This window comes from Hylobates moloch, unplaced genomic scaffold, assembly GCF_009828535.3.
Source record: "Hylobates moloch isolate HMO894 unplaced genomic scaffold, HMol_V3 SCAFFOLD_7, whole genome shotgun sequence".
NCBI lineage: Eukaryota > Metazoa > Chordata > Mammalia > Primates > Hylobatidae > Hylobates > Hylobates moloch.
This window is the reverse complement of record NW_026652282.1, coordinates 134,042,716-134,070,712: the sequence shown is the minus strand read 5'-3', so window position 1 is coordinate 134,070,712 and position 27,997 is coordinate 134,042,716. Positions and strand designations below refer to the sequence as shown.

The 27,997-nt window shown below is 59.2% G+C and overlaps 1 protein-coding gene and 1 long non-coding RNA gene across 5 annotated transcripts; one reads left to right on the top strand and one right to left on the bottom strand.

Moving 5' to 3' along the window:
• Positions 1–15: 15 nt before the first annotated feature.
• Positions 16–24,582, bottom strand: HCFC1 (host cell factor C1). 4 transcript variants are annotated; one of them, XM_058441634.1, is made up of 26 exons: positions 23,104–24,582; positions 17,033–17,181; positions 16,582–16,742; positions 15,683–15,891; positions 14,664–14,748; positions 13,985–14,091; positions 12,685–12,864; positions 12,252–12,611; positions 11,780–11,940; positions 11,017–11,214; positions 10,473–10,697; positions 10,230–10,334; positions 9,762–9,981; positions 9,368–9,510; positions 9,075–9,213; positions 8,642–8,862; positions 6,516–7,992; positions 6,058–6,221; positions 4,965–5,538; positions 4,292–4,609; positions 4,040–4,158; positions 3,802–3,939; positions 3,265–3,450; positions 2,694–2,994; positions 2,006–2,069; positions 16–1,844 (listed from the first exon to the last, which is right to left on the bottom strand). In XM_058441634.1, the coding sequence occupies exons 1-26, from the start codon at positions 23,294–23,296 to the stop codon at positions 1,805–1,807; spliced, it is 6,237 nt and encodes a 2,078-aa protein (XP_058297617.1). In that variant the 5' UTR covers positions 23,297–24,582; the 3' UTR covers positions 16–1,804. The 4 variants fall into 4 exon arrangements, with proteins under 4 accessions (XP_058297617.1, XP_032613776.1, XP_032613779.1 ...); XM_032757885.2 differs by having other exon boundaries at positions 4,965–5,541; positions 23,104–24,581; XM_032757888.2 differs by having other exon boundaries at positions 4,965–5,409; positions 23,104–24,581.
• Positions 21,225–22,582, top strand: LOC131383924 (uncharacterized). The gene is made up of 3 exons (XR_009214328.1): positions 21,225–21,531; positions 21,660–21,821; positions 22,246–22,582. It is a non-coding gene; the product is annotated as an uncharacterized LOC131383924 (long non-coding RNA).
• Positions 24,583–27,997: the final 3,415 nt, after the last annotated feature.

The following is a 27,997-nucleotide window of genomic DNA, read 5'->3' as shown; positions in this document are numbered from 1 at the left end:
TGAGACACCTAGTGGTTATTTCAAAAAAAGTCTTTTAATTGTTCAAAATAGCACAAAACGACATCGCACTATGGTAATATTGAGTCACAGGGGTTACTCTACAATAGTGAACGGTGTACTCTCCTCAGAAACAAATCAATAGGCGCGCAAGAGAAGGGATGGGGTAAAACAACAGGACCAGGTGAGTGGGCTCCAAGGTGACTAAACGTGACATTTTCCACAGCGAAATATACTATAATACAACAAACCAGAGGCCCTGGAGGACATCGGCTGCTGCGTCTCCAGGCAGAGGTCGGTAGGGGAGGGCTGGAAAGATTGGCTGCTCGGTTCAAATCCTTCTGACTTGCTGGCAAGCCTTGCTCCTCGACAGAAGTTTGGGGTGGGGGGCAGAAAACTCCAAGCAGATCCCCCAGCCGCAGAGCCTGGCCTGGGTTCCATGCTGCACAGCTGCTGCTGGCGGCCTGCTCCATTGCCCTAGCCTCCCTTGTGGGTGACACTACAGTCGCCCTCCCGAGCTGCCTCCAAGGACACCTGGTTCCCCTCCATTCTCCACCCTTTCCATGACAATTTGGGGGAGGTGGAGCAGTGGCTGCAGAAAGCAGCAGCCCTGTGTGGGAGGCGGTGCCGGTGGTGCTCAGGGAGGGGGCATGGGGAGAGCTGGAAATCCAGGGCAAGGAGGCCCCAGCTCTCCCTCAAGCTCCCCCAGGCTCGACGGTATAGATGCAGAGTGATCGCCCATGAGGAATGAGCTGTCCTTCCTTTGTTCCAGCGGCCTGAGGACAGGCAAAAGGGCAGAGGGCAAGGGCCAGCAACAGGAAGTTGGGCTGGGTGGCAAACAGCAGGCCCCACGTGGCAGATTTCACACCTCTCCTGCCCTGGCTGGCCCCAGCTTTTCCTCCAGAAAGATCCCTGCCAAGAATTAGCCAAGAAGAAAAAAGTAAAAAAACAAAAACAAAACAAAACAAAACAAAAAAAAAAAGAAAAAGAAAAAAGATTACACATTCTGTACACAGCTAACAACAACAAAAGAGGGACAAAACCCCACACGCTAAAATTACAATGAAAGTGTGAACTTCACCAATTTCAACCTAAAAAACACAACAAATGCAGCAGTTGGCAGTGCGGCCTGCAGGGAGGTCTGCACAGGCGCTGCCCAGGCCGCCGCGGGGCTCCTTGCCCCTATTTTCTTTTTCCTTCTTTTCTTTTTTAAAATGGGAAAGAAGAGGGGAGGGTAGAAGAGGTGGGAGCACAAAGGCCTCTGAGAAAATGTGTAAGCTTCCTGTGGGGTCACTGAGCAGAGTGGGCCGGGGGAGCCTGAGGAAGGGAAGTTAGGTGACTGGAAACACAAGGGGAAGAAAAGAAAACAGAACCAGACACCCAGGCCAGGGTGCCGGGAAAGCCACTCTGGGGAGGGCCAAGAGGGACACCTTTCCTCTGCTCCATGCCCGCCCCCGACCTGGCCCTCAGGAACACACAGCCTTGGGAGGGCGGAGCTGGCTGTCCTCAGCTCCGCCTTCCCTCCTCGCAAAGGTCTCTCCCCAGGGTGGGCGGCAGCCGGGAGGAAAGGAAGCACGCTCTTCTCTCTGCTTTCCCATCTGCCTCTGCTTCCTCCCAACAGCAATGGTAAAATGTGCTTTCTTTAGATTATTTTAAAAACAGAGAGAAAGAGAAAGGGGAGAGGAGTGAACAGCGGCTCGCGAGGGTGAAGTGCGAATGCTGGAACGGGGCGGGAGGGGTGGGCCCTGGCGGGTGTTCCTGAAGCAGGGGGGTCTGGAGAAGAATCCAGGGGCTGGTCAGCTTCCTCTCACTGACCATCGGCCTTAGATTTCTTTGGAGCAGATTTCCTTGGAAGGCAGAAAAAGGAAAGAGAAAGTTAGTGTCGGCCCTGCTGGTGCAGAGCCTGGTGTGGGGCCAGTTAGGGGCCCCCAGTCAATGGACGAGAGGCTGAGCCCAGCTATTTCCACCCCCAGTCTCAGAAGGTTCCCAAGAGGGGCTTCCTGCTTACATTTCTGGAGAGGACATGGGCCGCTTGTTGGCCGGCTTGGTGCCAGAGCTGTCTTTACTGGTTTCTGGAAGGAATGGGAGAGATGTGTGAGCAGCACTGTGACAGAACAACAGCAAGGAACACATGCGCACTGCCTGCCTGCAGAGCCTCTCGGTGCCACATGGCATGACCCGCAGCTGGCAAGGGTGGGGCGCCTGCCCTGTGGGTGGTCACCTTTTATGCCACTCCTTGGGACCAGAACACGACACCAGTCACTCCCCTCTGGACGTAGGTTAGAACCCCACTCAGCTGAGCTCCCACCTCTCACTGCCCTCCCAGGTCCCAGAGCCCCAGGGGAGCTGGAGCAGGAGCATGACCTGAAGGAGGCAGGCCGGCCTCCACCCCTCACCTGCTGCATTCCAGGGACCTGGGACGCGCTGTTTTCGGGCTTGGAAACCTACACTTCCCCGCCAGCCCTCTCACTGCTTGTCCCTTCAAACATCCTGGGGTAGCGTCCCCTGCACCCCCAGGCCCGGAGCTGGGTCCCATGCTCTACTCAATGGCCACCCCCGTGGGGGGCTGTGTGCGCGCCAAAGGAAGCAGGGAGACGCTGCACATGGAAGAAATCTCAGATGGTGACAGTTCCTCCTGCTGCACCCAGCTTCCTGTGCCTTCCCTGTGCCTGAAGAGCCCCACGAAGGACACTCACCCTGCAGCCACCTCACTTGTGTGGCCGGGCCATAGCCCTTCTCATTGCGGGCGGCAATGCGGAAGATGATGGCGGGCTTGGTGGTGTAGTCGATGTGGGCGTTGGAGAGGCTGGAGGACTGCACCAGGCAGGAGGGGCTGGGCCCACAGTACACCCGCATGAAGGCCAGCTGGGCCGGGGTGGAGCTCTTGAGCTCGCCCCCAGCCTGTGAGCTCTGGATGGCCAGGTACACGGAGTACTCGATAATCTTGCCGGAGGTCACAGAGGGTGGCTCCCAGGTGAGGTGAGCACCATCCGGACTCTAGAACCCAGGGGGTCAGAAGGTCAACAGAACAGGCTAGAAGCTTCCAGAACTGACTAATCATGGTTCCCATAAGCCATTTTCTAACACAGTAGAGATATTCCATGTGGTAGTTCAAGGAGCTTCAAACAGATCCTCCCCCAAGTGGAAGGACTAAGACAAACTGGGACTCAAGACCTAGCCCTCCTATGCCCCTCCCCCGGCCACCTCATGTGCTGAGGCAGGCAGGAACCAACCAGGGACAGACGGCCACCCCGCAGCAAGACTCACTTTGCTGATTTTAATGGCACAAGGGGCTCCTGGGAAACCAGGCAGGCATGTCTTAAAGGCTGAGATTTCACTGAAGGGCCCCCGGCCACAGGCGTTGATTCCGGCAACACGAAACTTATAGGCTGTGCCTGGCTGCAGTTCCTGCTTCTTCAGCTGGTTATAGTCGGGGACGGTACCCGAATCATCCTAGGAAGAGAGGAGTGGCATGAACTCCACTGTGGAGAAAGCAGCTCTGGGCCACCCCAGGAACGTTGCAGGTCCATGGTGACTATGAGCCAGAAGGAAAAGAGGTCAGCGGTGGCTGGCCCCTCACGGCAAGGAGGGACGTGGCGAGGCTGACTGTGGCCAGGTACTGGCGGGAAGGAACCAAAGCTCTCCTTTTCTACTGCTTCAGGGGGGATGGTCTCTGCCCACCTTCCTCAGGCTTCCTGGCTACTCATCTTGGCCCAAAGATGGAGGAGTTTCCTGTAAGCCCCGCTCAGGGTGGTGGAGCCAAGATCCACCCACCTGAGGACATCAGCACCTGGGGACACTTACGTCTGATGGGACAGCATCATCTGGTGGCAGGAAATAGTGTGTCACCATTACATTGGTGCCCTTAATGACTCCTACATCAAACCACTGGTTCTCCTTCTTCATGGGGGCTTTGCTGGGTGGGGGTGGCAGGTCTGGCTTCTGCAAGACAGAATCGTGCAACGAGATCAGGCCCTCAGCACCCAGAGGCAGTGCTGCCCCCCAGGCTACAGACTCAGGAGCCCCAACACACCCGACTCACCACACCCAGGGACTCGATGCCATTGGCCACTTCAGTCAGGGTAGCTGCAGCCTGCAGCTTGGCTGGGCTGGCCACCACAACCGGCTGGGGGGCCACAAATGTGTTGGATGGAGCCAGGCCTGGGAAGAAAGAAGGTGTCAGCGGGAAAGACTCCGGAGACCCGGCTCCCAAGTGGGACCGAGCCTCCCGTCCTGCCCTCGCCTCCCTGGGTGCCCCCACCACCCCAACACCAATTCGCCCTCAGTCGCTTACTCTCAGTGGCCGTTGAGGGCAGCAGTGCCACAGTGCTGGGGACCGTGCCGGCCAGCTCATTGAGGCAATTGCTCTCAATGGCCGGGTCGTTGAGACTGTCGGCAGGGGCCAGGGCCTCAGTGGGGAGGTGGTGATGCTGCTGCTGGGCCTGGGCCTCCTGCAGCTGCTGCTGCTGCACCAGGGCAGCCAGCTCCTGCTGTGTCAGCACAATGGGGATGGTGGTGGCCTGGCCCTCCTGACCCTCGGCCGACAGGTGCCCCAGCTCCGCCTGCGTCACGGTTGCTGCTGCCTCGGAGGTGTCCATGGGCTCGCCGGTGCCTGCTCCAGGATCAAGAGAAACACGACTTACTAGGAAGGCTGGCCAGAAGCGGGCAGCCCGGGCGGAGGCCCCCAAAGCCTGTCCTAGAGACCCTGTCCACCTCCCACTGTGCTCCACTGTAGGCTAAGCCCTGGCTGAGGGGCCCTGCCTGTTTCCCAGGCGCTAACCCTAGCCAGCCTGTCCTACATGGCAGTCTCTACTACTTGGCCTGCCTGGGGTCCCCTGTGCTCGTCCTCCCCATCACATCTGGCTCATGCCACCCTAGAGGGAAATGGGCTCCTCTTCCCAGGCTGTCTCCGCGGCCTACTCCTCCCCAGAGGGGCCCGGCTTCCCCAAGGTTGCACCAGCGCTCACCCATGACGGCCTGCTGCGCGGCCTGGAGCACCGCCTGGATGGCCAGGGCCTGGGCTTCCTCCGTGGCTGCGGCCTGGGCAGCTGCTTCTGCAGCAGCAGTCACTGCCAGCTCCTCGGGGGTGAGCCCCGTTACCATGAGGGTGGTGGTGCCGGCCTGGGCCTCGGCCATTAGCTCTTGGGGAAGTGATAACTGTTCTACTTCGGACTGCGTGGGTGGGGGTGGCTGGACCACCACAGTGGCCACCACCGCAGAGCTGGCAGACTCCTGGCCCGAAGACGGCTCCCCTGTGCTGCTCAGATCCACGGCGGCCGGGAGCTCAGGGGTCTGGGAGGCTGACAGGACCTCGGCGGACTCCCCCATCAGGGCTGTGGAAGCCGACTGCAGAAGCTGCCGTGGTGGCAGCTGCTGGCGAGGCCCTGGCGACACCTGGAGTTCCTCTGGGGGCTGCAGGATGTCAACAGCAGAGAAGGGCATGTCAGAAGTTTCTGTGTTGGCTATGGTCACTGTTATTTTGGCCGGGATGGGGACTTCAGTAGTCAGAGCCCTTGGGGCAGTCTCAGTCATTGATGAGATCTTCTAGAAAGGGAGAGAAGCCCCTGTCAGAGGGGAGGAGAGGGGCCAGAGCCAGGCAGCAGGGCTGAGAAGCAAGCCAGCCTTCACCTTTCCTTGTGGGCCTAAGTTTTCATTCTTGATGGGCCAGCTCGAGCCCATGTTAAATAGGGAGAGGACAGTGGTTCTCTGAGCAGCATGAGAACAAAGACCCTTGAGACCCCCGGTCAGGTTTAACCTGTCCTCAGTCACCCTGGCCTGGACAAACAGGCACTCAGACCCCCGCCATGTCTTACACAGGCTGTGGTGAAGTGACACGCGATGGGAACCAGTCACAGAAATAAAAGCGCCCCAGAGATGCGGGGACAGTGAGGCTCCTGCCTCCTGCCGCAGCAGGCACCCAGGCCTGCCCTTTTATGGTCCGGAAAAGGGACCAGGAGCAGCCCCATGCCTGGTACAAGAGCGACATCTGGCGTCTGAGTGTGGAACTGCACGGGCGTAGGCCGGGAAGGCGGGGAGGAAAACGGCCCCCTGGGCTCTTACCGGCACAGAGGGGCCAGGGACCGGTGTGGACTGCGTCACGGTGGTCACAGCCCGCGTCAGTGTGGAGGACACAGTTGTCGTGATGGCACTGGAGCTGGTGATGTTCACGCTGTCGCCCTGGGTGCTCTCCACCTCTCCCTGATCGCTGGCAGCAGGTGGGGGGTCTGTGGGGGCGACAGGCAGGCGGCTGCTCAGCAGGAGCCCCCCAGGCCTATACTTGGCTTGACCACCACAGGCTTCCTCTGCCACCAAGGAGAGGGCCAGATAAGGCAGGACAGGCTCCTGGAGACCTCCATCTGCTTCAGGTACAGCCAGGACGCCCCAGCTCTCCCCACTGGTAAATTGGGTGCCAAGGAGCCTGACTGGTGGACTCTGGACAGACCCCGCCATCACTGTCTTGGCCTTTCAGCCTGGGGGGCTGGGAAACCATGAAAGCCAGGCTGGCCGCCTTCACTCACCTTGGTTTGAGCTCATGTTGGAAGTGACAGTGGTGGCCGTGTGAGTGGTGCCCGTCTCGTGGGTCTCACAGGGGGGGTTGGAGCACACCCTCTGTGTTGGGAAAGGAGCCAGCAGCGCGGTGCCAGCCTGGGGGGTGACGCTGGATGCTGCCACCACCTCTAGGCCAGACTCCAGGGTCCTGTGGGAAGAAGTGGCGTCGGGAAGCAGGGCACCCACACTGACTGACATGGTGGTGCCAGTGGAAGTGGTCTGGTGTGTCTCACAGGGGCGACCAGCAGGGGGCTGCTGCCCACCCTCGGGCTGGCCCGTGCCCCCGTTTGAAGTGGCGGTGGTGGCCGTGTGGGTGGTGCCTGTCTCGTGGGTCTCGCATGGCGGGTTGGAGCACACCCTCTGGGCGCTGCCTGCATTCGAGGTAGTGGCGGTGTTGGTGGTGCCTGTCTCGTGGGTCTCACATGGTGGGTTGGAGCAGACTTGGGTCACGGTGGCCGAGGGGCACAGCAGTGCCTCCAGGGCTGTCACAGTCACTGTGGTGCTGGGCGAGCCACCCTGGAGGCTCTCGCACACAGGTGCCATGCGGGACTCCCCAGCACCCACGCTGGAGCGGGTCATGGCAGCGGTGCTGACCGCATGGCTGTGGCGCCCCGTGGGCAGGTCCTTGCTGCCTGGGCTGCTCAGCCTGACTTTGCTGCTCAGAGGGGCCAACTGCACAAAAGCAGGGCCGCGGCCCCCGGGCTCCCGTGCCATGCTCGGCCCGAGGAGTGGGCCGGCCGAGCACGGGGCCCCGGTGGCCATCACAGTCATGGTGGTGCTGGTCGCGCTGGTCTGGCGGGTTTGGCACTGGGTCTTAGAGCCCTGGGCTGCCTCCAGCGCCCCAGTGGCCACACTGATCCGGATCACGGCAGGGGTGCCGGCTGCACAGGCCCGACGGGCATCTCGCTGGTGGTTGGCGCCGACGCTCGACATGGCTGTAGTGGCAGTGTTGGTGGTGCCCGTCTCGTGGGTCTCGCAGGGTGGGTTTGAGCAGCCATGCTGCCCGGCCATGTTGGAGGTGGCGGTGGTGGCGGTGTTGGTGGTGCCCGTCTCGTGGGTCTCACAGGGCGGGTTCGAACAGACTCGGACCACGCTACCATTCTGCTGCCCCACAGTTGAGGTCACAAGAGAAGCAGCTGCCTCCTGTCTATCACAGACGAACTGCACTTGGGTGGGCTGGGGGTGTCCCCCAAGGTTAGCCACAACAGTGGTGGTGGCCGTGTTGGTGGTGCCAGTCTCGTGGGTCTCACAGGGTGGGTTGGAGCACACCAAGGTGACAGTGCCAGGCTGCACATCACCCTGGCCTGAGTCGGCGATGGTAACTGTGGCGGTGGGCTGTTCTGTAGTTGGGGAGGCCAGAATGGACACAGGGAGGTCGTGCACAGGCTGGGCCTCCACCCCGCTAGGTGCCGTGATCAGAGTTACCTGGGTGGGCTGGGACACAGGCTGGGGAGACACACGAGGAGGAGAGTTAGTGCCGCAGCTGGCTGGCTGCCTGTCCCTCCCACTGTCCTGCACTGTCACCGCACAGGCTGGGACCACTGACCACTTCTCAACGGCCCTGGCAAACGTAAGACCCACTCGCCCCTGCCCCCAAGACACTGACTTGCTCAGAGGCCAGGGAAGAGGCACCACTTTGCCTCAAAGGCAACTGGGATGAGGAGGAGGCTGTGAGGACAGGGAAGGGAAAGGCAGGAGGCTGGCTGGAGTCAAGTTCTTTGTCAGAGAATGGAAATCCCCCACAACGCTCAAAGGCCAACAACAAACGTTTCACCGTTTTCCTTAACATGTATGAACAGAACACTGCACACACATGCAGATGAGCTGCAGCGTCCTCTAGAACACTGCGAGAGGAAGAACCCCGTGTTCAAACACCAGGCATGGCCAAACCATGACGGCCAAACCACGGACACCCAGTGACAGGGACCATGTGACACCAGGGAAAATGCCCCAGGTGAGGAAAGGCCTGCCATGGCTGCACCCGGCAGCAGCTCAACACCAGGAAGGAAAAGCCTGCAGACGGACGGTGTGAGCCTCACGTGCTTCCACTTGTGTGGGGTCCCTCGCCCACACGCAGCCTCAGGCCCTGCCCTACCTGCATAGTGATGGTCGGGGTCGTGAGCCCGCCTGCCGCTGTCAGCGTGGTCTGCGCGGCCGACACAGTGATGGCAGTGGGGTTGATCACCTGGCTTGAGAGGGTGGCGATGGTGCCCAAGGTGGTGATGGGCGTGGCCAGGGAAGCACTGGTGCTGTGGCCCCCCGCCCCGGCAAGGCTGGTGGAGACGGTGCCTGTCACTGTGCCTAGGGTTGTGACACCTGAAGGAAAGGAGGCAGAGTTGGGCCAAGGCTGCTGCTGTCTCCTTCCCAGCAGCTCCTCCCGCACAGGCTGGGGCACTCTGGAGCTGCTTGCACAGAAGGCTCGGGAGAGAGGAGCTGCTGTGCCCCCCAGCTGTGCCACAGGGATTGAAGGCCAGCCCTGCTTCATTATAATCTAGGGGTGGCAGGGGTCCTAGCCTACAGGTACACACCTGTGGTGCCTTTCACAACCAACGTGGTGACGGCTGGCTTGACGGCGGAGACGGTGACGGGTGTGACCAGGCGAACACCCCCCATGGGCACAGTGCGGAGGATGGTGCCTGGCTGTCCCGGGGCCCCCTTAAGCACCACCTGGAACACCAGAGGAAAGTGCCACCAACGTCACCACCAAGCTGGTGGATGCCACCGATGCTTCCCCTCCCAGGCCCGTCAGGAGGACCTGCGTGGCGTGCTGGGGTGGACTGCACTAGGACACTGGGCTGAGAGACGGCTGGGAGTGCCTCACCTGGGTCACTCCCTGCTGCCCGTGGCCAGTGGCAATTTTGGGGACAGCAGTGATGATTTTGGCAGGTGCTCCAGTTCCTGAAGTCATCACCTTGGTGGTGATGATGGTGATGGGGGACTTGATGCCAGGACTGCTGGTCACACCTGGATGGGAGAGTGGGGGGCCCAGGAGAGACAGGCTGTGAGGGCTGCCCCTGCTGCCCCTAGACTATAATGAAGATCCACAAGTCACAGCCATAGCCCTGCCCATCTCCCCACTACCCTTAGACACAAAAGGCAGCAAGGAGAAGATAGAAAAGGGTAAACTAAACAGAAACAGCGCGCCTTATAACCCGGACTCCATTTCCCCTCCAGTGAGGACTTGCAGACACTCATATGTCGGGGGAGGCCCCTACCCGTGGCGCCCGCCTGGGTGATGATGGCCGACATGGGGATGGTTTTGATGATGGTGGTCGTGCCGGGCTTGGTGGTACTGGGGGAGACGCTGCTGATGCCCAGGATGGTGGGCTTGGTCCCTGCCCCACTGGCCTGCGTGGTGGTGATGATGGTGGTGGGCTTGCCATCTGCTGAGGTCACCAGCTTCAGGATTGTTCCCGCTGGCAGGGGCCCTTTGGTCTGAAAGGGGGAAGCAGGTGCATGAGCCGGCATCACTGTCAGGAAGGGAAGTATGGTCTGGCTACTCTCTGCTGGCAGCCTTGGAGGCTCAGGGAATGTTCTGGAGGCTGTGGGCGAGGGGATTGAGCAGCAGAACTTTCTGAGCCATGTGTGCTCATGGGATCTTCCATGGGCAGGGACACGAGTTCTTCCTGTGGCCTGGCACCCAGGCCCCCGCTCTTGCGTATGTGCAGAGACTGAGAGCTCACCTGGATGATCTGAGTCACAGGACCCGTGGATGCCTGGCCTGTGACTGCTGAAGTCTGAACTGGTTTGGTCTGGACCACCGACATCACTTTGCCCAGATTGGAAATCTAAAAAGGAAGGGATGGAGCAGGGAGTGATCTGGAAACCAAACAAGGGCATGGCCTGGCTGAGACTCTCCTGGAGCTGGCCCAGGGCGGCCATTCACCACTGGCAGTGGCCGTAGCCTGGCAGCACCCATCACTCACCAGAGCGCTGCCTCCTGGGACAGAGATGGGGCTCTTCACCAGGGTGATGGTCTTGGTGACCCCGCCCACGACTGTGGTCACCACCTGGGCTTGCTGGGCCACTGTAACAGTGCCTGACTTGTGCACTGTGATGATAGGGCGGGTAGACGTGTTGGTGGCGGAGGAAACCGATGTCCCCACCTGGGCGGCTGCAGTCTTCAGCATGCGAGTGGCAGGGTTGCTCACCTGGAGGAGGCAGAGACGAGTGATGGGCCAGGCAGAGAAAGACATGGGGAAACCACCCAAGATGTCCACGGTGGGCCCATAGCTCCTGCCTCAACACTCACCTTCTTCCTCCTCCTGCTCCTAAGCCCAAGAACAGCTTGGTTCCCCCTTCCTTTAACAGGCAAGGGAGGAGGCTGAGCCCACAGCTCTCACCTGAGGCCATGACGCCCTTAATGGAGACAGCTTATTCTGCAGCCCACGGTCCAACGGCTAGCTCTAAAGCCCGGAGGGAATGACTATGCTTGTTTGACCACAGTGACAAGCCCCGGAAGACGCTCACCATGACTGGCGAGGAGGCCACTTTCACAGTGGCTGGGAGGGTGGTAGTGCCAGGTGTCACAGCCATGGTCTTCACGATGGTGGTGCCCGCTGGGACACTCAGCACCGTGGGTGCCGAGGAAGGGGGGATCTTCTGGGTGGCAGCGGCCGCAGCGGCCAGCGCGGCCATCCCACTCATCTGTGGGCTACTGCCAATCACCTGCAGCAGGCACAGGCATGTGAGGCCAGGACACGGGTGCCACCCACCTCCCTGCTTGGTGGACCTAACCGGAACCTGCCCAGGGGCTGCCCTGCTCTGGGGAGCCTCATCCCACCAGCATGGATCAGCTTTCTCTACTGCCAGACCCCGCTCTCCTGGCCCCAGACACGGAGGGCTCCCACCACCGACCATGCACGGCAACCCCCGTGGCAAGAGGTGGCTGGGAGCTCTGGATCCTTTCTAAAGACGAGAATCAGGTCCAGTTGATTCTCGTGGGCCTGTGGCAAGCCCAGCTGGCTAGATCCTCCTCTCAGGCTGCAGGACAAGAAAGTCCACGTGGCAAATGCCCTTAGGATCAGGCAGCAGGTTAGGCCTTCTAGGCATTAACTTATTAATTCCCGCCACGACCTCACAGGAGCGTTCTCCCCATCCGCATGTCCCAGGAGGGAAAGGTGTGGGGTGCGTGGTACCAGAGCCCGAGAGGGATGAGAACCCCTCAGTACACTTGCAACTTAATCCACTGGATTAGCAGGAAGTCCCACCCGCCCCAGTGACCACTCCTCACCGTTCCCTGGGCACTCTGCGTTGGCACAACCATCCGCACTCCAGCGGGCAGTGAGGTCACGGTGACAGGGGCTTTCCCAGCCTGGCTGGCAGGTCGCATGGTGACCAATGGAGTTCCTGTTGTAGCCTGAGGACCGGTCACTTTGAGAACAGCAGGGACACCTGATGAGAGAAGGGGCCAGCCGTCAGCCATCACCTTCTGCACGATGTCCGCAGCCCCTTTGCAGGCAGCCCTGAGCCACTTCTGTTGGCCTGCTCGTGTGGGAGTCTGGCTCTTCTCTGTGCCCTGAGGGTGATCATTTCCACAGGTGGGGCCAGGCTTTAGCATCCCCCTAAAACCCTTGGAGACAAGCCCAAAGCTCCCGGCTGCTGGCCTGCTGTCTAGGCTGCCATCTCGCAGCCCCTACTTGGCTGCTGCCTCTCCCCGGAGGCTAGCCCCCTACTTTCAAACGTCCCTGGTCCCCTGGGCTCACCTTGAGTCCTGGCTGCGGTGGGCACAGAAATGGAGCTGCCAGGCACCGTCGGCAAGACCTGGATGGTGGTGGTGGTCGGGGGTGCGGGGGCAGCCTGGGGCAGGAGCGTGATGCCTACTTGGGTCAGTGGCTGCACAGCAGGTGCGGCTGCTGCTGGGGCAGGGCTCTTGGGAGGGTTGGCAGGCACAGATGGGACCGGATTGGGTGTAGGGGAGGTGGCAGTAGCGGCCGTGGCAGGAATGTCATATTTCTGGAGCTGGAGAAGGTAGCTGTCGGCTGTTGCCACTGCCCCCCAGCTCACCTCCAGGGAGTTGGTGTTGGCGCGTACCAGTTGTACTCGGGCTGGGGGTGGTGGCTTTTCTGTGGGAGAATGCAGTTGGTGAGAAGGGGCGGGAGGCTGTGGGAGGAGGGGGGTCGGCTGGGCCGGGCCTACCTGTCTCTAGGTACCAGAGGTCCTTGCAGCAGACCTGGTTGTTCCAGGCCTTGCGGTAGCCGTCACGCCCACTCCAAATGTACAGGCGGGTGTTGATGGCGACTGCGCAGTGGCCAGCCCGAGCGCGGGGGATGTTGTCCTCCAGTGTATCCATCAGGATGGTCTCCCAGGCCATGGTATCTGGGGGAGGGCAGACAAGGGAGGTCAGCAGGGAGGATAGAGGAAACCCGCCACCCCTGGTTGCCCTTGGTTCTTTTGTTGTCAAGGATGGGAATTAAAATCAAGAAGTTATCGGATTATTACATTAAAAACAACAAAACAAAGAAACCCTTTGTGGCAAAAAGCAACACAAAAAATAAAATTACAAACCACCAACGGCCAACTAAGAAAACCATGAGAAACACAGTCAGAGGTTTACCTCCTTGCCTGTTAAGGAACACTACAACTCACAGAAAGAGACGGCAATGGGTAAAGCGGTTTAGGGAAAACATGATAGAAAGATCTTAAGAAAAAACACGCACTCTCACGCAAAAGAAATCTAAACTTCAACCACCGGCGCCTAGCATTTTTATTTTCGGGCCCGCAGCAGCTGGGGCTCATGGTGAGCCGGAGGCGGAGCTTCGGCTACCCATCAGGCTTGGCAAAGAGTGGCCTGACCATTCCGTGAGGGCACCACCGGAGGCGCCTACGTGGGCACAGCCTCTGTGCAGGGCAGTTCAGCCGCATCCAACAGCAACCCTACTTCTAGGTTTTCACCCCTAGGATACACTTGCACACGGGTGGAGATGGTGCAAGGATACTCACGGAGCGGCGCCTGTACAAGTTACAGCAGCACAACCGCAACTCGAAGGAGGCTGCTGCGGGGCAGGGACGTGGAGTGATCTCCAAGATACGGCGGATGAGAAAGGCCAGGTGTGGCACTGCCTGCGCCAGGCTGCCATTGTTTGTTTTTAAAGGGACCTATGGCTAATGCTTGGATATGAAGAGCCCCTTCAGGGTGGACAGGAAACCACCCACATGGCTGCCTCTGAGAAGCAGAACCAGGAGGAGGGAAGGAGGCCCTGTGCCGCAGAGGCTTTTGCACTTTTGGATGTTGGGCCATTTGGATGGAGAGCTCATTCAAAAAACTCAGAGGCGGAACACTGCTTCAGAGAGCTCTGCCCACTGGATCCTTCCAGTGGATTCCAAAGGGAGCCGGGGGCCCAGCTTGCTCCCCGCACACCCCACACAGCTCTTAGGCTGAGATGGGCCAGCCTCCTGCAGCCTCCCACAGGCCACTCGGAGCCCGAGGAGGCCATACCCAGGTTGAGACAAGCCAGCGTGTTGGTACACTTCCACTCCTTCTCGTGTGTGGCCACTTTGACGTCATCCATGACGAGAGGCACCCAGCCACCAAACACGTACATTCTGGGAGTGAGGAGGGAAGAGTGGGAAAGGATTGTAGAGTTGGTGCCAAGCTAGAGGCCACCTCTGCTACCCCAGTTCTAGAGCTCGGTCCTCTGGCTCTCCCCAGGAGAGTCCCCAAGGATGCGTGAAGCCTCCTGATATGGCCCTCTCCTGCCTGGTGGCTCAGCCCTCAGAAGAACTGTGTCACCTCTACCACATAAAAGTGCCATTTAGCTCATCTAAAGTTCACCTTCATGTCCATAGTTCCTAGGTTCCCTTTAGGACCTGGGCATTCACAAAGACACCCAGGTGCTTGCACAGAGGACCTAGAACACTCTGCACCTGATGGGGCGGAGCCTCACAGGCCCGGGGAGGGTCTCAGACTCAGCTTGTGTGTGGCCCTCTCCCCCCGAATCTGTCTTTCCTTGGTCCCCCAGGGTCGTAATGGAAAAACAGGGCTACCGAATGCCAGCCCAGCCAGAAAGAGGCATCCTCAGGCCTTAGGGTCTGACAGGACAAAACTGAGTGAGAGCCCTTCAGGGGAGGGGCCACGCCAGTCTAGAGAAGAGAGACGCAGGTGAGGAGCCACTTACTTATTTCCGATGGTGGTTGCCGAGTGGAGACTGCGAGGAAGAGGCGCCACCCCGCTGAGACTGGGCTTATTCCACGTCAGGGTGTCTGCAGAGAGACGGAGTGGAAAGGGTTACACAAGCTGGACTGCACACAGGTCGTTCCCTGGATTCAAGCTAGCTCAGGAAGGTAGGATCTGTCTCAGTGAGAGAATTCCATCCCTGGCTTCCCTACAGCCCAAGGCAGGCCCTCTGACTGTTGTCATGGTAGCTAGATTCCTGTGTTACCCAGGCGGTTTTGACCAGGCTAGCAATAGCGCTCCTTCAGGTACATCCTGAGCGCCTGCCTTGAGCCAGGACTGCACTCTGTGCTGGGGGAGGAGTGGTGAGCGCACCCTGAACTCTCCATGAAATACGTTCACCGCCATAACCACCTTAGGCTACAGACATTTTAGCAAACTGTTGGAAATTTCTCTCACAGGAAAACTGCTTCTTTGGAGTGCCGACTGATCTATAGGACAACATCGCCATCTCCTCTCTCCCAGTCGAAGAGGCCTCCGAAGATCCACAGTTGGTAATCTTTCCCAACCACTCCTGATACCACCAGCTGGTGACCTGCCCAAGCAGTCCCCGAAGGCCTCACGGTTTACCAGCATCCAATGGTACCACAGCAGTCAGACCAGGATGCAGCAGTCAGACCAGGATGCAGCACTCCACAGTCTGACCACTGACGAGTCAAGAGGGACTAATGCTACCCGGATCCAGAGAATTCCATTCAAGAAAGCCTTAATGTCTTATTCTCTCATAAGCCCGCAGACCAATTCAGCCCAATGAGCCAGCACAGGGCAGAGATAACAGCCCCAAACCTAGGGACAATCCAGGGTACCCCACCCTGGCCCACCACGACAAGAGGAAAGCATGAAGTGGTATGCTCCAGCTCCCTAAGAGCCCCACCTCACCATACAACAGCGCCACCCACGGGGCCAGCCAAGAGGCAGACCCGCTTTGTCCCATGGCTGCTGGGGTGCTACCACCCTGCTCACCAATATCTAGGGTCCACAGGTCCCCCAGCCTGCAGCCACTCATCCCGCCGTAGATCACCAGCTTGGACTTCTTGTTGTCTTTTTCAGTGTAGACCACGGCAGTATGTGACTCCCGGGGTGGTGGTAGGACCCCGTAAGTGATGGGGATGTCCCAGGCTACCACTCCGGAGCCTGGCCGTAATTCCAGGATATATAAGTCATTCAGGTACCTGATGAGGAAAGATCAGTTATGGCAAGTCTCGACTCCTCACGCCAGAGGCTTCGCTGGATGGCTATCAATGAGTGGCAGCCTCCCCAGAACACAAAGGGGCTAGGGCCATGGGAGCTCTGAAGTTCTTCTGCCCTAGCTCTTGAGGAAGGGGCTGCCAGAAGCTCCCTAGGATGAGTCCAACTGGAACAGGGGACAGGGTGGGTGAGGCTGCACAGCAGCCCCGAGTCCAGACCCAGCAGAGCAGGCCCCCGCCATGCACACAAAGCTGGGCATTATATGAGGGCTCTGCAGAGCAAGAGGGGGCGCCGGCTTGGGACTACCTCCAGACAGACAGTCCTTGGCCACGGGCCTTGGAAAATACCCATCAGGAAACTTGTAGGCAGCGGAGGCCGAGAAGGAACGCGAGCAGCTCTAAGCTGAGTCTGAGAGCTGGGCCAGCCCAAGGCAAAGTGGCTTTCACCTCTGGTTTGGCCCTCCTCCCATGAGGCCTGCTCAGGGTCAGTAGCGATTTTGGAGCCTGAAAACTCCTGAGAGGGCATCCGGTGCCGCTCTCTCATTTACAGCCCAGCATGAGAAAGGGACCCGGCCGCGGGGCTCTGCTGCGCACATTCTTTAGGACACCACGGAGCCCTGTGCGTGTGAGAGCACACCCACCCAGGGGGTTCCAGAGAAAAGAACCAAGCCTCACCTCGGAATGTTGTTCTTTGGGTCCTCGCTATCATTGGCCAGACCCCCAAACAGGTAGCATTTGTTGCCCACAAGGGAGAAGCTGTGCCCGAGTCGAGGACATGGAGGGGGCCCGTTTTTGGGCGTCTTTGCTTTGAGTCTCTTCCACTCCCACCGGCTCGCCTGCAAAATCAAGACCTGGAGACTGAACCGTGGGATGAGAAGGCCACCACTGGGGTCCCAGGGCAACTTGTGGTGGAGGAGGAAATGGCCAGGGGTGAGCGAGGTGCCTTGCTGGAGCAAGAAGGTCCTAGGTGTTGGGCCCTGCCTTCTTCTGAGGTGGGCCAAGTTCAAAGCGGCCTTGGCAGACTCTCAAGCATCCCTTCCACCTCTCGCTTGCCTCAACCTTGAAGCCACTACCGTCAGGTCACGTGGGGCCAAGGAGGCAGAGTGAGAACCTGGGGCTGCTTTACCTGGAGCTCGTAGAGGTCATTGCTGTATTTCCCATACTCCACCATCCCGCCAAACACCAGGAGGCGAGTCCCGTCACACACGAAGCCATAGGCTGCACACCCAGGGGGAATGTCCCCCCTCACGGCTGGGATGAACCACTGGTTGGTTGCTGGGGAACAGAAGGAGGCAGAAGTCAGAACACCTGGGAGCCCCCATTCCTCTCATTCCCCAAACCTGCCAGCCATCAAGCTTGGTGAGAGGGGCTGAGCCAGCACCATCCCTGCGGGTGCTCTAGCAACTCCAGCCGCGCTATCTGGGCCATCTTCCAAACCCCTCAACTTCAGGCCAGTGCAAAAGAGCCTGTGACCACCCTGCTTCTCGCCAAGGTCATCTTAATGAGCGGGAAATTACTGTGCAAAATCCCTCATCAGCTACTGGGAATCTAGCCACTGCCTTCCTTCCCTAGCACTCAGTGATCAGACATGAATTTCTCCCCAAAATACCCTCTTGGTGGGCCTGTGCTCCTCCTCCCTGGAGCCCACATTTTTTGTCCCTTCATCACAGGGTCAGGACAGCCAGAGCCCAGAGCAGCACTTTCAAGTGGCCAAAACAGCAACCGCTGCAGGCTGCGAAGAGCCATGGGGATGAGACCCGGCCTCTGCTCTGACCTCCCGGACTTCCTCTGGTCTCCTAGGTGATGGTCCACCAGCATCCCTCCCTGCCCCTGCTGCCACACCTATGGTACTCCAGAACATTCTTGCAAGCCAGAGGCAGCAGTTTCAGCAGAGCCGTCACAGAAGCTTCTCAAAAGCTCAGGGGGGTGAGGAGACCACCAAGAAAGAGGGGAATCAGACCTTAGGCACTGCTTTGCTTGCGCAGGATGGCGCAGCCAGCCTTCAGCTGGGACCAGGCCCTTCCCTCATGTCCTCAAACTCGACTCCCCTCACACCTGGCAGGCCAGGGCTTCCCCGAAAAGCTCCTCCTATGAGGGGTCCCTCAGAGGATTCGCCACACTCTTTCCAGAAACCCCAAACTGGGGGCCAGGTGCAACCCCGACTCCGTGCCTCTGCGCTGGCCTGGGTGAGATCTCAGCAAGCAGAGGGCAAAAGGAGCTGAGGCCCCTCCACATGACTCAAGACGCAAGATGGGTCCCCCAGGGCGTGGCAGGGCATGGGGGGATTCCTGTGGGGTGGGAAGTGGGAAGGCTTCCACACAGGGATGCTGTGATATTGTGATACAACACAGACTATTCAGTTTGGTAGCCAAAAGTGTTGTGAGACCATAGAAGAGGAAAAACAAAGTGTTTTTTTTTCCATATTCAGGTGTGCACCCGGGGCCAGGCAGCTGACCATGGTCGGGAATGCACGCCCCACTGCACTCTGGTCCCACCCAGTCTCACGCTGTCACCCCCAGGGCTCAATGCGGAACCATGTGCAAGGCTAGCCCTTATCCAAAGCACAACTCCCAGCCTGGGTAGCACAGGGAGACCCCGTCTCTACAAATAATTTTAAAACACTGGCTGAGTGTGGTGGCATACACTTGTGGTCCTAGCTACTCAGGAGGCTGAGGCGGGAGGACTGCCTGAGCCTCAGAGTTCGAGGCTGCAGTGAGCTGAGACCACGCCACTGCATCCCAGCCTGGGCAACAGAGCAAGACCTAACCTCAAAACAAACAAACAAACAAACAAAGACCAGAAAACCCCCCACAGCACAACTGTACCACCACCGCTCCTCCCGAGGCGAGAGCACCCCCACCCCGCTCTCCAGCACCCACTTTGTGGGTAGGCTTCGAGCAGGCTGACAGTCTCTGCAGCCATTCAGCTGAGTCACTGGGCCTCGGACATGCCTAGCACTAGAGCTCCCCTGCCATTTCCCTAAAGCAGAGGGACAACACCTGTGCTGCCCACATGTGCAAGCTTGGATCCTGGCCCTCTGCCTCTCTCTCATTCCCAGTGCAAAAACCACCCCAGAAAAGCAAGAGCTGCCAAGGCCAACAGCCTTGCGCACTGGAGAGCTGTCTTGACCAATCCCTGGAGGGAGCTCCGTGCAAGCTACCAGGGTAAACACATAAGGAGACCTAAGGCTGCCTGGGCCAACTGCTCTCGGTAGGTAAAGGGGCAGAGCCCAGAAGGGCAAGCGACACCTGAGGTCACAGCGTAAAACAGAGACAGAGACAAGAGCCCTGTCACTGACTTGAAGCGACGGATCTGTGCCTGCCCAAGGGTCCCATGTCCAGGCAGCCACCCTCACTCCCCTGAGCATCCTCGTGGTCAAAGCCCACAGCTATGGGGCTGCGGGTCAGGGTATGGGACAAAGCTAAATGGCACATGAGGTCAACGGGCAGCTTTCCTATCACACGCTGATCAGTGAGCCGGTGGGCCAGGCCAGAAGCGCCCTGTGATATCTTTGGGACTCCCGCTCACCAGATCCTTCTACAGGACCCAAGAGGTGCTGATCTCATTCTAGAACACTCCAGGCAGGGCAGGGGCCCTCCCCACCCCCGTCAAGAGAGGTCTGTCAGGGAGCACAGCTCCTGGTGTGAAGACAAACCTGCGGCTCCTCATCTCACCCACGAGTCCTGGTTCCGCCCCCTGAAAGCACTCGAGCAAGCTCTCCTCCCTTCTCCCAGCTTTTCAATGTGACAGCTGCTCTCAGTCACCCCTGACTCATCTGGGGGGTGTCATGTAACCCAATCCTTGGGCCCCTCATCCTGGAAATGCTGGCTCTCAGCTGGGAGGGGAAGGTGGGGAAAGGACCCTGCCCTTGATGAACACCACTCCAGCTCCCCTCTCCTGAGCAAGGCTGTGCCCCGGCCTCTCTGTGTTTCATCAGCTCCCCCACCCACTTCATGCTCTGCCAGCTCCATCCCTGGGTGCCACTGTCCCATCACCACCTAGAGACTGGTGCCCATGCAGTGAGGTAGCCGGTCAAGTTCAACAAGCTGCCTTCCTCTCTGTTCCACCTGTCACATTAGAGCATTTCCTGTGTGGCATACGACGTGCTGGGAGGCACAGAGGGCATGGATCTTGTGCTCATACTCCCAATGGGGTAGGAAGGCTGCGTGCCCCCTTCCCACGATGAGACAAACACCCTAGAAGAGCTCTGACCAAGCCCGGCCCTTGGGAGCACAGAGCAGTGCGACTGCTGGAGAGGGGAGGGCAGGACTGGAAAGGGCTTCTCAGAAGAGGTGACGTTTCAGCCGGGCCTTGAAGGGTGAACAGGATTTCCCGACAAATGAAACTAGCAGGGCCAATCAGGAAGTGACTGCAAGAGTCTAGTAAGAGGAGAGGAGGACTTGGTGTGGAAGGGAACAGATTTGATGCCTGCCCGACACAATGACCAATTAGATACAGGGACAGAGAATGGAGGTATTTCAAAGATGATGGGCCCCAAGAGACAGGTGGCAGAATGGCCTCTATGAAGGTTTGCACTCCCGCCCAACTCCGCCACCAGCCGGGGGGGGCGACCCTGGACCTGTCACTTCCCCTCTTGGACCCCAATTTCCTCATCTGCAGAAACAAGGAAGTAGCTCCACTAGATATTTTCCAAGGCTCCCTCCAGCTCCAAGAGCCTATGGACATTACAGAGCCAACGTGGCCAAAGCTCGCACTCCCCCCGCAACCTGGCAGCACTCTGAATCCTTTAGCTTGCCACGTGAAACTAAAATTCCCTAAGGACAAGCACAGTAGCTACCCTAAGAGCTCTCAAAGCACGCACCCCCTGAAGCTTTCTTATCCTAGCAACGGGAACCCCTTCCAGATCAGTACTCTCCAAAGGTGCAAGGCTTTTTGAGGACTGATCCCGCGGAAGTGCAAGGGGCACAGGCGTGAGAATATGCCCTGACCTCATCCCAAACACAACAAAAGGAGACAAGACAAAGGTGACGAGGCCGGGCTGGCGGGAGGGGGCAGAAACCCCGGTGAGGAAGAGGGCGTTAGGTCTGCCAGCTGCTCTCTCGTCTGAGGAATTGCCGATGACAGTTTCCAAACTGCTACCCTGGAGGATCCCAGAGCTTCATTTTAAGCAGCCCTTTGGAAGGCAGGCTACCCTCTAATGCACAACCTGTCTTTGCAGACTGGTAATGAATTCATGCCAAAGTGGTCAATTCATTTTAATAAACTAATGAATATGCAGAGGCCCCAGGAAGCCAAGGCAGTAGTGGTGGTGGACTCTGGAGCCGACTGTAATTAGGCCCCTGCCCTACTTTCTAAAATTGCGTTTCCCTGCCAGGGAGCCTGCTCCAGGCCTTATGAGAAGAAAGTCGGTCCACAGAGTGGAGAAGGTGCTGCTCATGGTGACGGTGCCTCTATAAACAGCCCCACCAGTGGAGAAGCCTTAGCTTACTGAGCTAATTCCTGCTACTGCAGCTGCCTGGGCTGGCGCGGGGCACCACCAACCACCAAGCGCCCCCGCCCGGGGGGGTGCTGAGAAAGGCCCTGCTCCCTGGAGGCAACAGGTGCTGAGAGACCTGGAACGAAAAACGGTCACAGACAACCCACCAGCCTTTCAAAGTCAACGTGGTAGGTGGCGATAATCTCCAAGATGTGGAGAAACCAGCACTTTCTGCCTTGTGGGGTGGGGAAGGAAGCGGCACCCAAGAGCCCAGCTCCAGCCTTCCCAACTCCCCAAACCAACTTTCTCCCTCCAGGCAGCTCCAGCTTCCCACCCCCAGAGCATCGAGGCACTGGAGCTCAGTCAAAGAACAGCAGTCTCTCACCGCCCAGGACACAAAGCCCACCTAGCGAGGGTTTGTCTGCAGGGCCACCACCGAGGCCAGGGCCCCCAGGAGAGAACGGCCGCGCAGCAAGGGGTTAGTGCTGGGAGCCGTGCCTGCCACTCAGGACTAGGGCTTCCCAAGGCCTCCCCACCGCCGCCTGCAGGGGGCTTTTCCCTCACCCAGACTCTTCCAGCTCTTGCCTGGGACAGAACTCACCCTGACCCTGCCTTCTGGGCAAGGCCAGGGTCCTGTGGGCCAACGGGCAGTCAGTAGGCAACTTGAGAGCTGACCCTTGTGCTAGGGGCACAAAACGGGCCAAGTAGCCACCAAGAAAAAGGATGCCACAAAGCTGTCATGGACAGCAGCAGGCTTTCTACTCTAGAGACTAGGCAAGGCTACTAGGCAGGGGCAACAACAAACGGCCTTCGTGGGCCCCCACGAAGGCCGTGGTGCATCAGCCACACCTGAAGAGAGAGGTTCCTCCCCTTCCCAACTAACAAGGGCTTGGGTTTTGCAGGGAGGCAGAAGAGCGGGTGGGGTAACCCCCTGGATCCGCAGAAGCGGGGAAACGCACGACTACGCACGCCGCTGAGGGGTAACTGGAATTTAGCTTGTAAACCAGAAGGCACCAGATTAGGAGAAGGGGCGACTTGGAAAGAAATGCTGCAGAAGTAAATGTGGAAAGGGAGAGGCGGCCCTGCCGCCGGCCCGTCCTAGGGGTCCCCAAGGCTCCGGCATTACCCGGGTCGGCCGATGTTAAAACTCTGCGTCCTGATAGCACTTCCCTTTCCTCCCTTTTTCAAGAGACAGAGACCGAATCTGTAATCTAGAAATGGTCATTTCTCCAGAATGGGCACTCGAGATGAGGGAGAGCTGAGCAGGCGCAGGAGAAGGGAGGGAGAGAGAGAGAGGGGAGCTCTGCCTGCGCCAAGGGGACACATCCGCCCGCCCCAGCCCCAGCCCGCTGGGTAACGGTGTGGGTCTGAAGTCACCACTGCTGGCGACAGCCCTTCTCCCTCACCAGTCGGACTAGGGGCTTTCTTTTAACTAACGCAAACCAATCCTCAAACACGGGAGAGACAAGGGAACGGGGAGAAGATCAGAGAAAAGCACTGAAGCCCGGCACAGCAAAGGGGAGGGGCAAGCCGATCAGTGGGGAGGGAGGGGGAGGAGGGGGGAGGGGACGGGGAGGGGGGAGAGGGACGGGGAAGGGAGGAGGGGAGAGAGAGCCAGGGAAGGGTAGAGGGTGAGGGAGGAGATGGAGGGAGGGAGGAGATGGAGGGAGGGAGGAGATGGAGGGAGGGAGGAAAGAGGAGGGAGAGGGAGGAGATGGAGGGAGGGAAAGAGCCGAGGACCCAGCGGGCTTTGCACTCACCCGTGTTGTACACGTGCAGTTCGTCCACTATTCCCTCGTTGCCGCCGCCAAACACCACGATGAGCTCCTTGATGGCCACGGCGCGGTGGCCGTGGCGGGGCCGCGGCACTGGACCCGACCAGCCCACCACTCGCTTCCAGCGGGGCTGCAGAAGCACCGCTGGCGAGTTGGCGGGCGACACGGCCGAAGCCATAGTTCCGGGAAAGGGTGCGGTGGGGAGAAGTCAACAAGCGGGAAGGGAGCCCCTCAATTCCTTTCACACACCCCCTTTCGTCTAAGGCAGCTCTCACGGAGAAGCGGTTCCTCACACAGCGGTAGACGACTCCATGGAGGCCGCCATCTTAACTGCCCTCCTTCCCTTTGGCTCTTCCCTCTCTTCTCGCTCACCCCGTCTCCTCAAGAGCCGCCCGAAACTGTCGAGCGCCTAGGCTCAAGAAGCTGGAGGCCGCCGGGTCCCGTCGCCCCGACTACTCGCCCGGGCGCTCCCGCTTACAAGCTCGGGCGGGAGGCCCTGGGAGCCGCCATCTTGAGCCGCCTCTCTCTCCTCCCTTCCTCAGTCGTAGCCCTCCCCCGCCGGAAATGGCGGAGCCCCGGCCCGGTTCCCACACCCCCAAGTCCCCAGCACTGGCCGGCTTCCGGGGCGGGTGGAAAGGAGCCACAAGCGCCGCGGTCGTCGCAGCCCCGCCGGCGCTCAGACCACAATTGTGGGAGCCGCCATCTTGAGACCGTCCCGCTTCCCCGCCCAGCGCTAGTGCAGCCGCCGCTCCCGAAACAGCCTCGACACACCTAACGAATGGAGGCGGGCCGGACGCCGGTGGAACCAGTTCGAGCTCTCGAGGGCCGTTTGGGGGCTCGCGCCGTACGGCTTGTGAAGTCTCGCGCCTCTCCCCTTAGTCCGCCTCTGCTGCTCAGGCTGCGCCTGCCGCCGTGGGAGCCGCCATCTTGAGACTAGCTCCCCGTTCCCCCCTATTCTCTTCCTCCTGGGTCAGTTCTTCCACTGCAAACCAAACTCAAGGCGGTGTCCGATCCTCACTTCCCGCCTTATGACTCCTTCCCACAGGAGCCGCTTCAAAGAGCTAGAGTTAGGCCCTGAAGCGGCAACTGTACGGCAGAAGGAGCGGTAACGGCAGGGCGCTCATGCCTCCTCCCTGGGAGCCGCCATCTTGTGTGAAGAAGTAACAACTAAACATGGCGGCAGCGGCGCCGGCGGTCGGGCGAGGGGGCGGAGTCGGGTGACCTCACCGCTTCCCCCCACTCGCCCTCGCACCGCTTCGCCCCTGGGCCCAAGCCTCGTAAAGGACCCTAGCCTCGTAAAGGACCCCTGCGCTGCCTCGCGGCGGGGGTGGGGGTCGGCGCGGCCTCGCGCTGGGCTAAAGCTCGAGCCGCGCTCAGGTCAGGTGCAGGCGCAGGCGCGCCCCGCCCCACGGCCCCCCCACCGGGCGAGCCTCCACGCCTCCGCCCTGGGAGCCGCCATCTTGCCACTTCCCCTCGCCCGGCCGTCCGCGGGCGTCAATAGCGACTTTCAGCACAAAACAAAGATGGCGGCGGCGGCATCTCGGAAATGCCCGGATGAGGGTGCCAACCCCCTCCGACGCGCTCGGCCCCGCCCCCCTCGGGAACAGTCTCTCGGGTCGCTGAAGGGACGCACGCCCGAGAAACTGCCTTTAACCAGCAGCGGGGACAGGGGCACGCAGGTGGCCGGGGTTGGCGAAGAGCCACTGAAGCCGCGCCTGCGGTCGAGGAGCGAGCGTTTTCCCGCCCTGCACACCCAGCAGCCGCAGGAGGCGACCCGAGGCGCGCCGCGGGGGAGTCGGGGGCGGGGCGAGAGTGGGAGGCGACGCAGCCGAGCGCCGGCGCCCGGGGGTGGAGCCTCCGCCGGCTCCCAGGCTCCCAGGCCGCCGGTCCTTGTCTCGGGCGCCACCGCCTCCGCCCGTGCCGCAGCTAAATGAGCCGGGCCGCGCGCCCCAGACCGCCGCGCGCTCGGCCGCCCCCACTGCCGAGAGGCCCGCAGTCCGGCCGGTGGTGCCCGAGCCCGGCGGGCCGGCGAGCGCGGGAGGCGCCGCGTCACCTCGCGTCACCTCGCACCGCCCGCTTCCCAGGCCCCGAGTCCCGCCCTGCGCGCAGGCGCACCGGCGCTGTTCGGGTCCGCCCTTTTCGGAGATTTGAATTTCCCCCAGCGAGGCGAGTGAGGCAAAATACCCGTATGGTGATCGCTGGCCTTTTCGCGCCAATACTGTAAGTGCTCACGGCAGCCCTGGGAGGTGGGTCCCGGCCTCGCCCCCACGTTTCGCCTCCTCTAGGAGGCCGCCCGGGCGCGGCGGCGGCGGCATCCTCCCTGCCACGCGCAGGCCACAGCGCGGGGACCCAAGCTGCTGCCCGGGAGCGGCAGTCGCCAGTAGAAATAGACAGGTCCTGTCAGAGCCTGTGGCTTTTGTTGTAAACGTCTAGAAGTTCAATTAAATTACAAGATCTACCAGATCTATCGGCGGGCAGAATTATTACTTTGAAGTTACTGAAGTTATGCGTCCTGCTGGAAGACCTTGTAATTTAATGCGTTAGTAAAGAAGCACACGTCACCGTCTCACACATTTTCAACAATATTTTTAAAGTCGCCTCTCAACATATTACATGTATTTTGTAATCCTCTGTGTTTTAATTCATGCAGTTGGAAGTATCCATTTGAGAAAGGACAAAGAGAAGAATTCTTGCCTGTCTGTGCCACCACCTGCTCTTTGTGACCTTGGCTAGTTACCTCACTTATATGTCCCCAAGTCCCCCACCCATGGTAAATAAGAAAACTAAGGCTTGATGCGTTGGCTCATGTCTGTAATCCCAACACTTTGGAAGGCTGAGGTGGGAGGATCGCTTGAGCCTAGCCGGGGCAACATAGCGACACCCGGAGGCATGGTGGCACGCGCCTGTGGTCCCAGTTACTTGGGTCTCTGAGATGGGAGGATGGCTTGAGCCAGGGAGTTCAGGGCTGCAGTGAGCTGAGATCGCGCCACTGCTCCAGCCTGGGCGACAGAGCAAGACGCTGTCTCAAAAACACACACACACACACACACACACACACACACACACACACACACACACACGCAGCTGCTGGTTTCCAAGGGCCTTGCCCGGAATCAGTCCAGAAGCCAAATTAATATTAATTGATATTCCTTTATCCACAGAAAGACAGCAAGGAAGGTCATGCGGAGGGGGGGGGACATAACTAACCATAAATGCTAAAGGCCTGGAGGTGACAGTGCCTGCTGTTTAAACGCGTGCGGGAGAGTCTGGGGCCTTTAGCCAGGAGATTGTCAGGCTTTCCAGGGCTTCCCTGAAAAACCCCAGACCCAGAGGCCAGTGCTGTTGAGGTGTTGGCCTTCCCGTGCCAGGCGCTGGGGTAAGCTGTGACGAGATTTGAGTGTCACATAATAAGGATCATGGCAATTCAAAGGTACAGGGAAGCTAGGCTATAAGGTAACCAGCTCGGTTTTCCTGGGGGTCTTGGAGAGGTGCTTTGATTACGTTGTCACTGTCAGCCCGTACCCCGGGTCAGATAGACTGAACCCCTGCAGCCAGAAAGAGGAGTTGCTTTCCATGCCCTTCCTGGAGTTCCTCCTCGATCAAGTTGACAGTGTTTGACTCTTGTTCCAGCTCTCCGCCCTGCTTGCTGGCAGGCAGGAGGGTCAGACTAGCATGGGTGCCATGGGGCCCTAGGTGGGTGCAGGGAAGGACCTGTAGACGCCAGGCGGGGCCTCAGCTGGTGTCTCAGCTGGAGTTAGGAGCTGAACGGGGAAGTGCCTGAGAGGAAATGACAGCCGAGTCAAGGGCAATGGCCAGGCGCCTTGGGCAAAGGGCTTCCGGGACAGAGCTGGGCCTGAGGAGCTCACAGGGCTGGATGGGGATGGCACTTTGATTCTGGCCAAGACTTTGGGACAGGATCCGGGACATGGAATGGGAAGCTGGTCATGGAAGGGTGGAAAGCCAGGGCAGACATGACCCCATCCAGGACTGCTCAACAAAGATGCTGGGGCTGCTGTGTACACACCCCTGGACCCAGAGGCTTTTTTGACTGGGAGGAGGGGGCAGGAGGAGTTCGGGTGCCCCATACTGAGATGGCAGGCTTGTGTGAAGCAAGGACATACGGAGTGACAGTGAGGACTGTGCTTCCTGTGTGGCAACACCATGCTTCAGAGGGCAATGGGGCACCCACATGCCAAGCCTGGTGGCCCTCCTCAGCAATGGAACTCCAAGGCAAGAAGGCTGAGAATGAGGCCCAGGAGGTTGCAGGTGGGCCCCAGGACCTGCCTGAGAAGTGAAATAGCAAACAGGAGTGGTAAAAGGGAGCAGAGGTGCTGGCTTTGTACTTTGATGTAATTGAATTGAAATTGAGCAGGGCTTCACTGGGCACCTGAGGGAGGAAGAGCAAGGAATCAGACCCCGTCCCACCGATTCGGGGCCTAAATTGCAGTAGAGCAGATGGACATTGTACCTCAAAAATAAACAGTGCTTGTCACATGAATCATTTGCAAATATTTTCTCCTATATTGTCTCTTCATTGTTGATTGCTTCTGTGCTGTGCAAAAGCTTTTTACTTTAATATACTCCCATTTGTCTGTTTTTGTTTTTGTTGACTGTGATTTTGGGGTCTTAGCCATAAAATCTTTCCCCAGACCCATATCCTGGAGCATTTCCCCATTTTCTTATAGTAGTTTTATTTTATTTATTTTATTATTTGTATTTATTTATTTATTTATTTTTTGAGACAGAGTCTCACTCTGAAACCCAGGCTGGAGTGCGGTGGCACAATCTCAGCTCACTGCAGCCTTAGCCTCGTGGGATCAAGTGATTCTCCTGCCTCGGCCTCCTAAGTAGCTGGGATTACAGGCGCATGCCACCATCC

Coding starts and splice junctions, on each gene's coding strand:
- HCFC1 (XM_032757885.2), bottom strand. CDS start 23,296: ATGGCTTCGGCCGTGTCGCCCGCCAACTCGCCAGCGGTGCTTCTGCAG. Junction 15,892..16,581: donor CCAAAGAACAACATTCCGAG/GTGAGGCTTGGT, acceptor TTTCCTCATCAG/GTACCTGAATGACTTATATA. Junction 11,941..12,251: donor CACCGCAGCCAGGACTCAAG/GTGAGCCCAGGG, acceptor TTCTCTCATCAG/GTGTCCCTGCTGTTCTCAAA.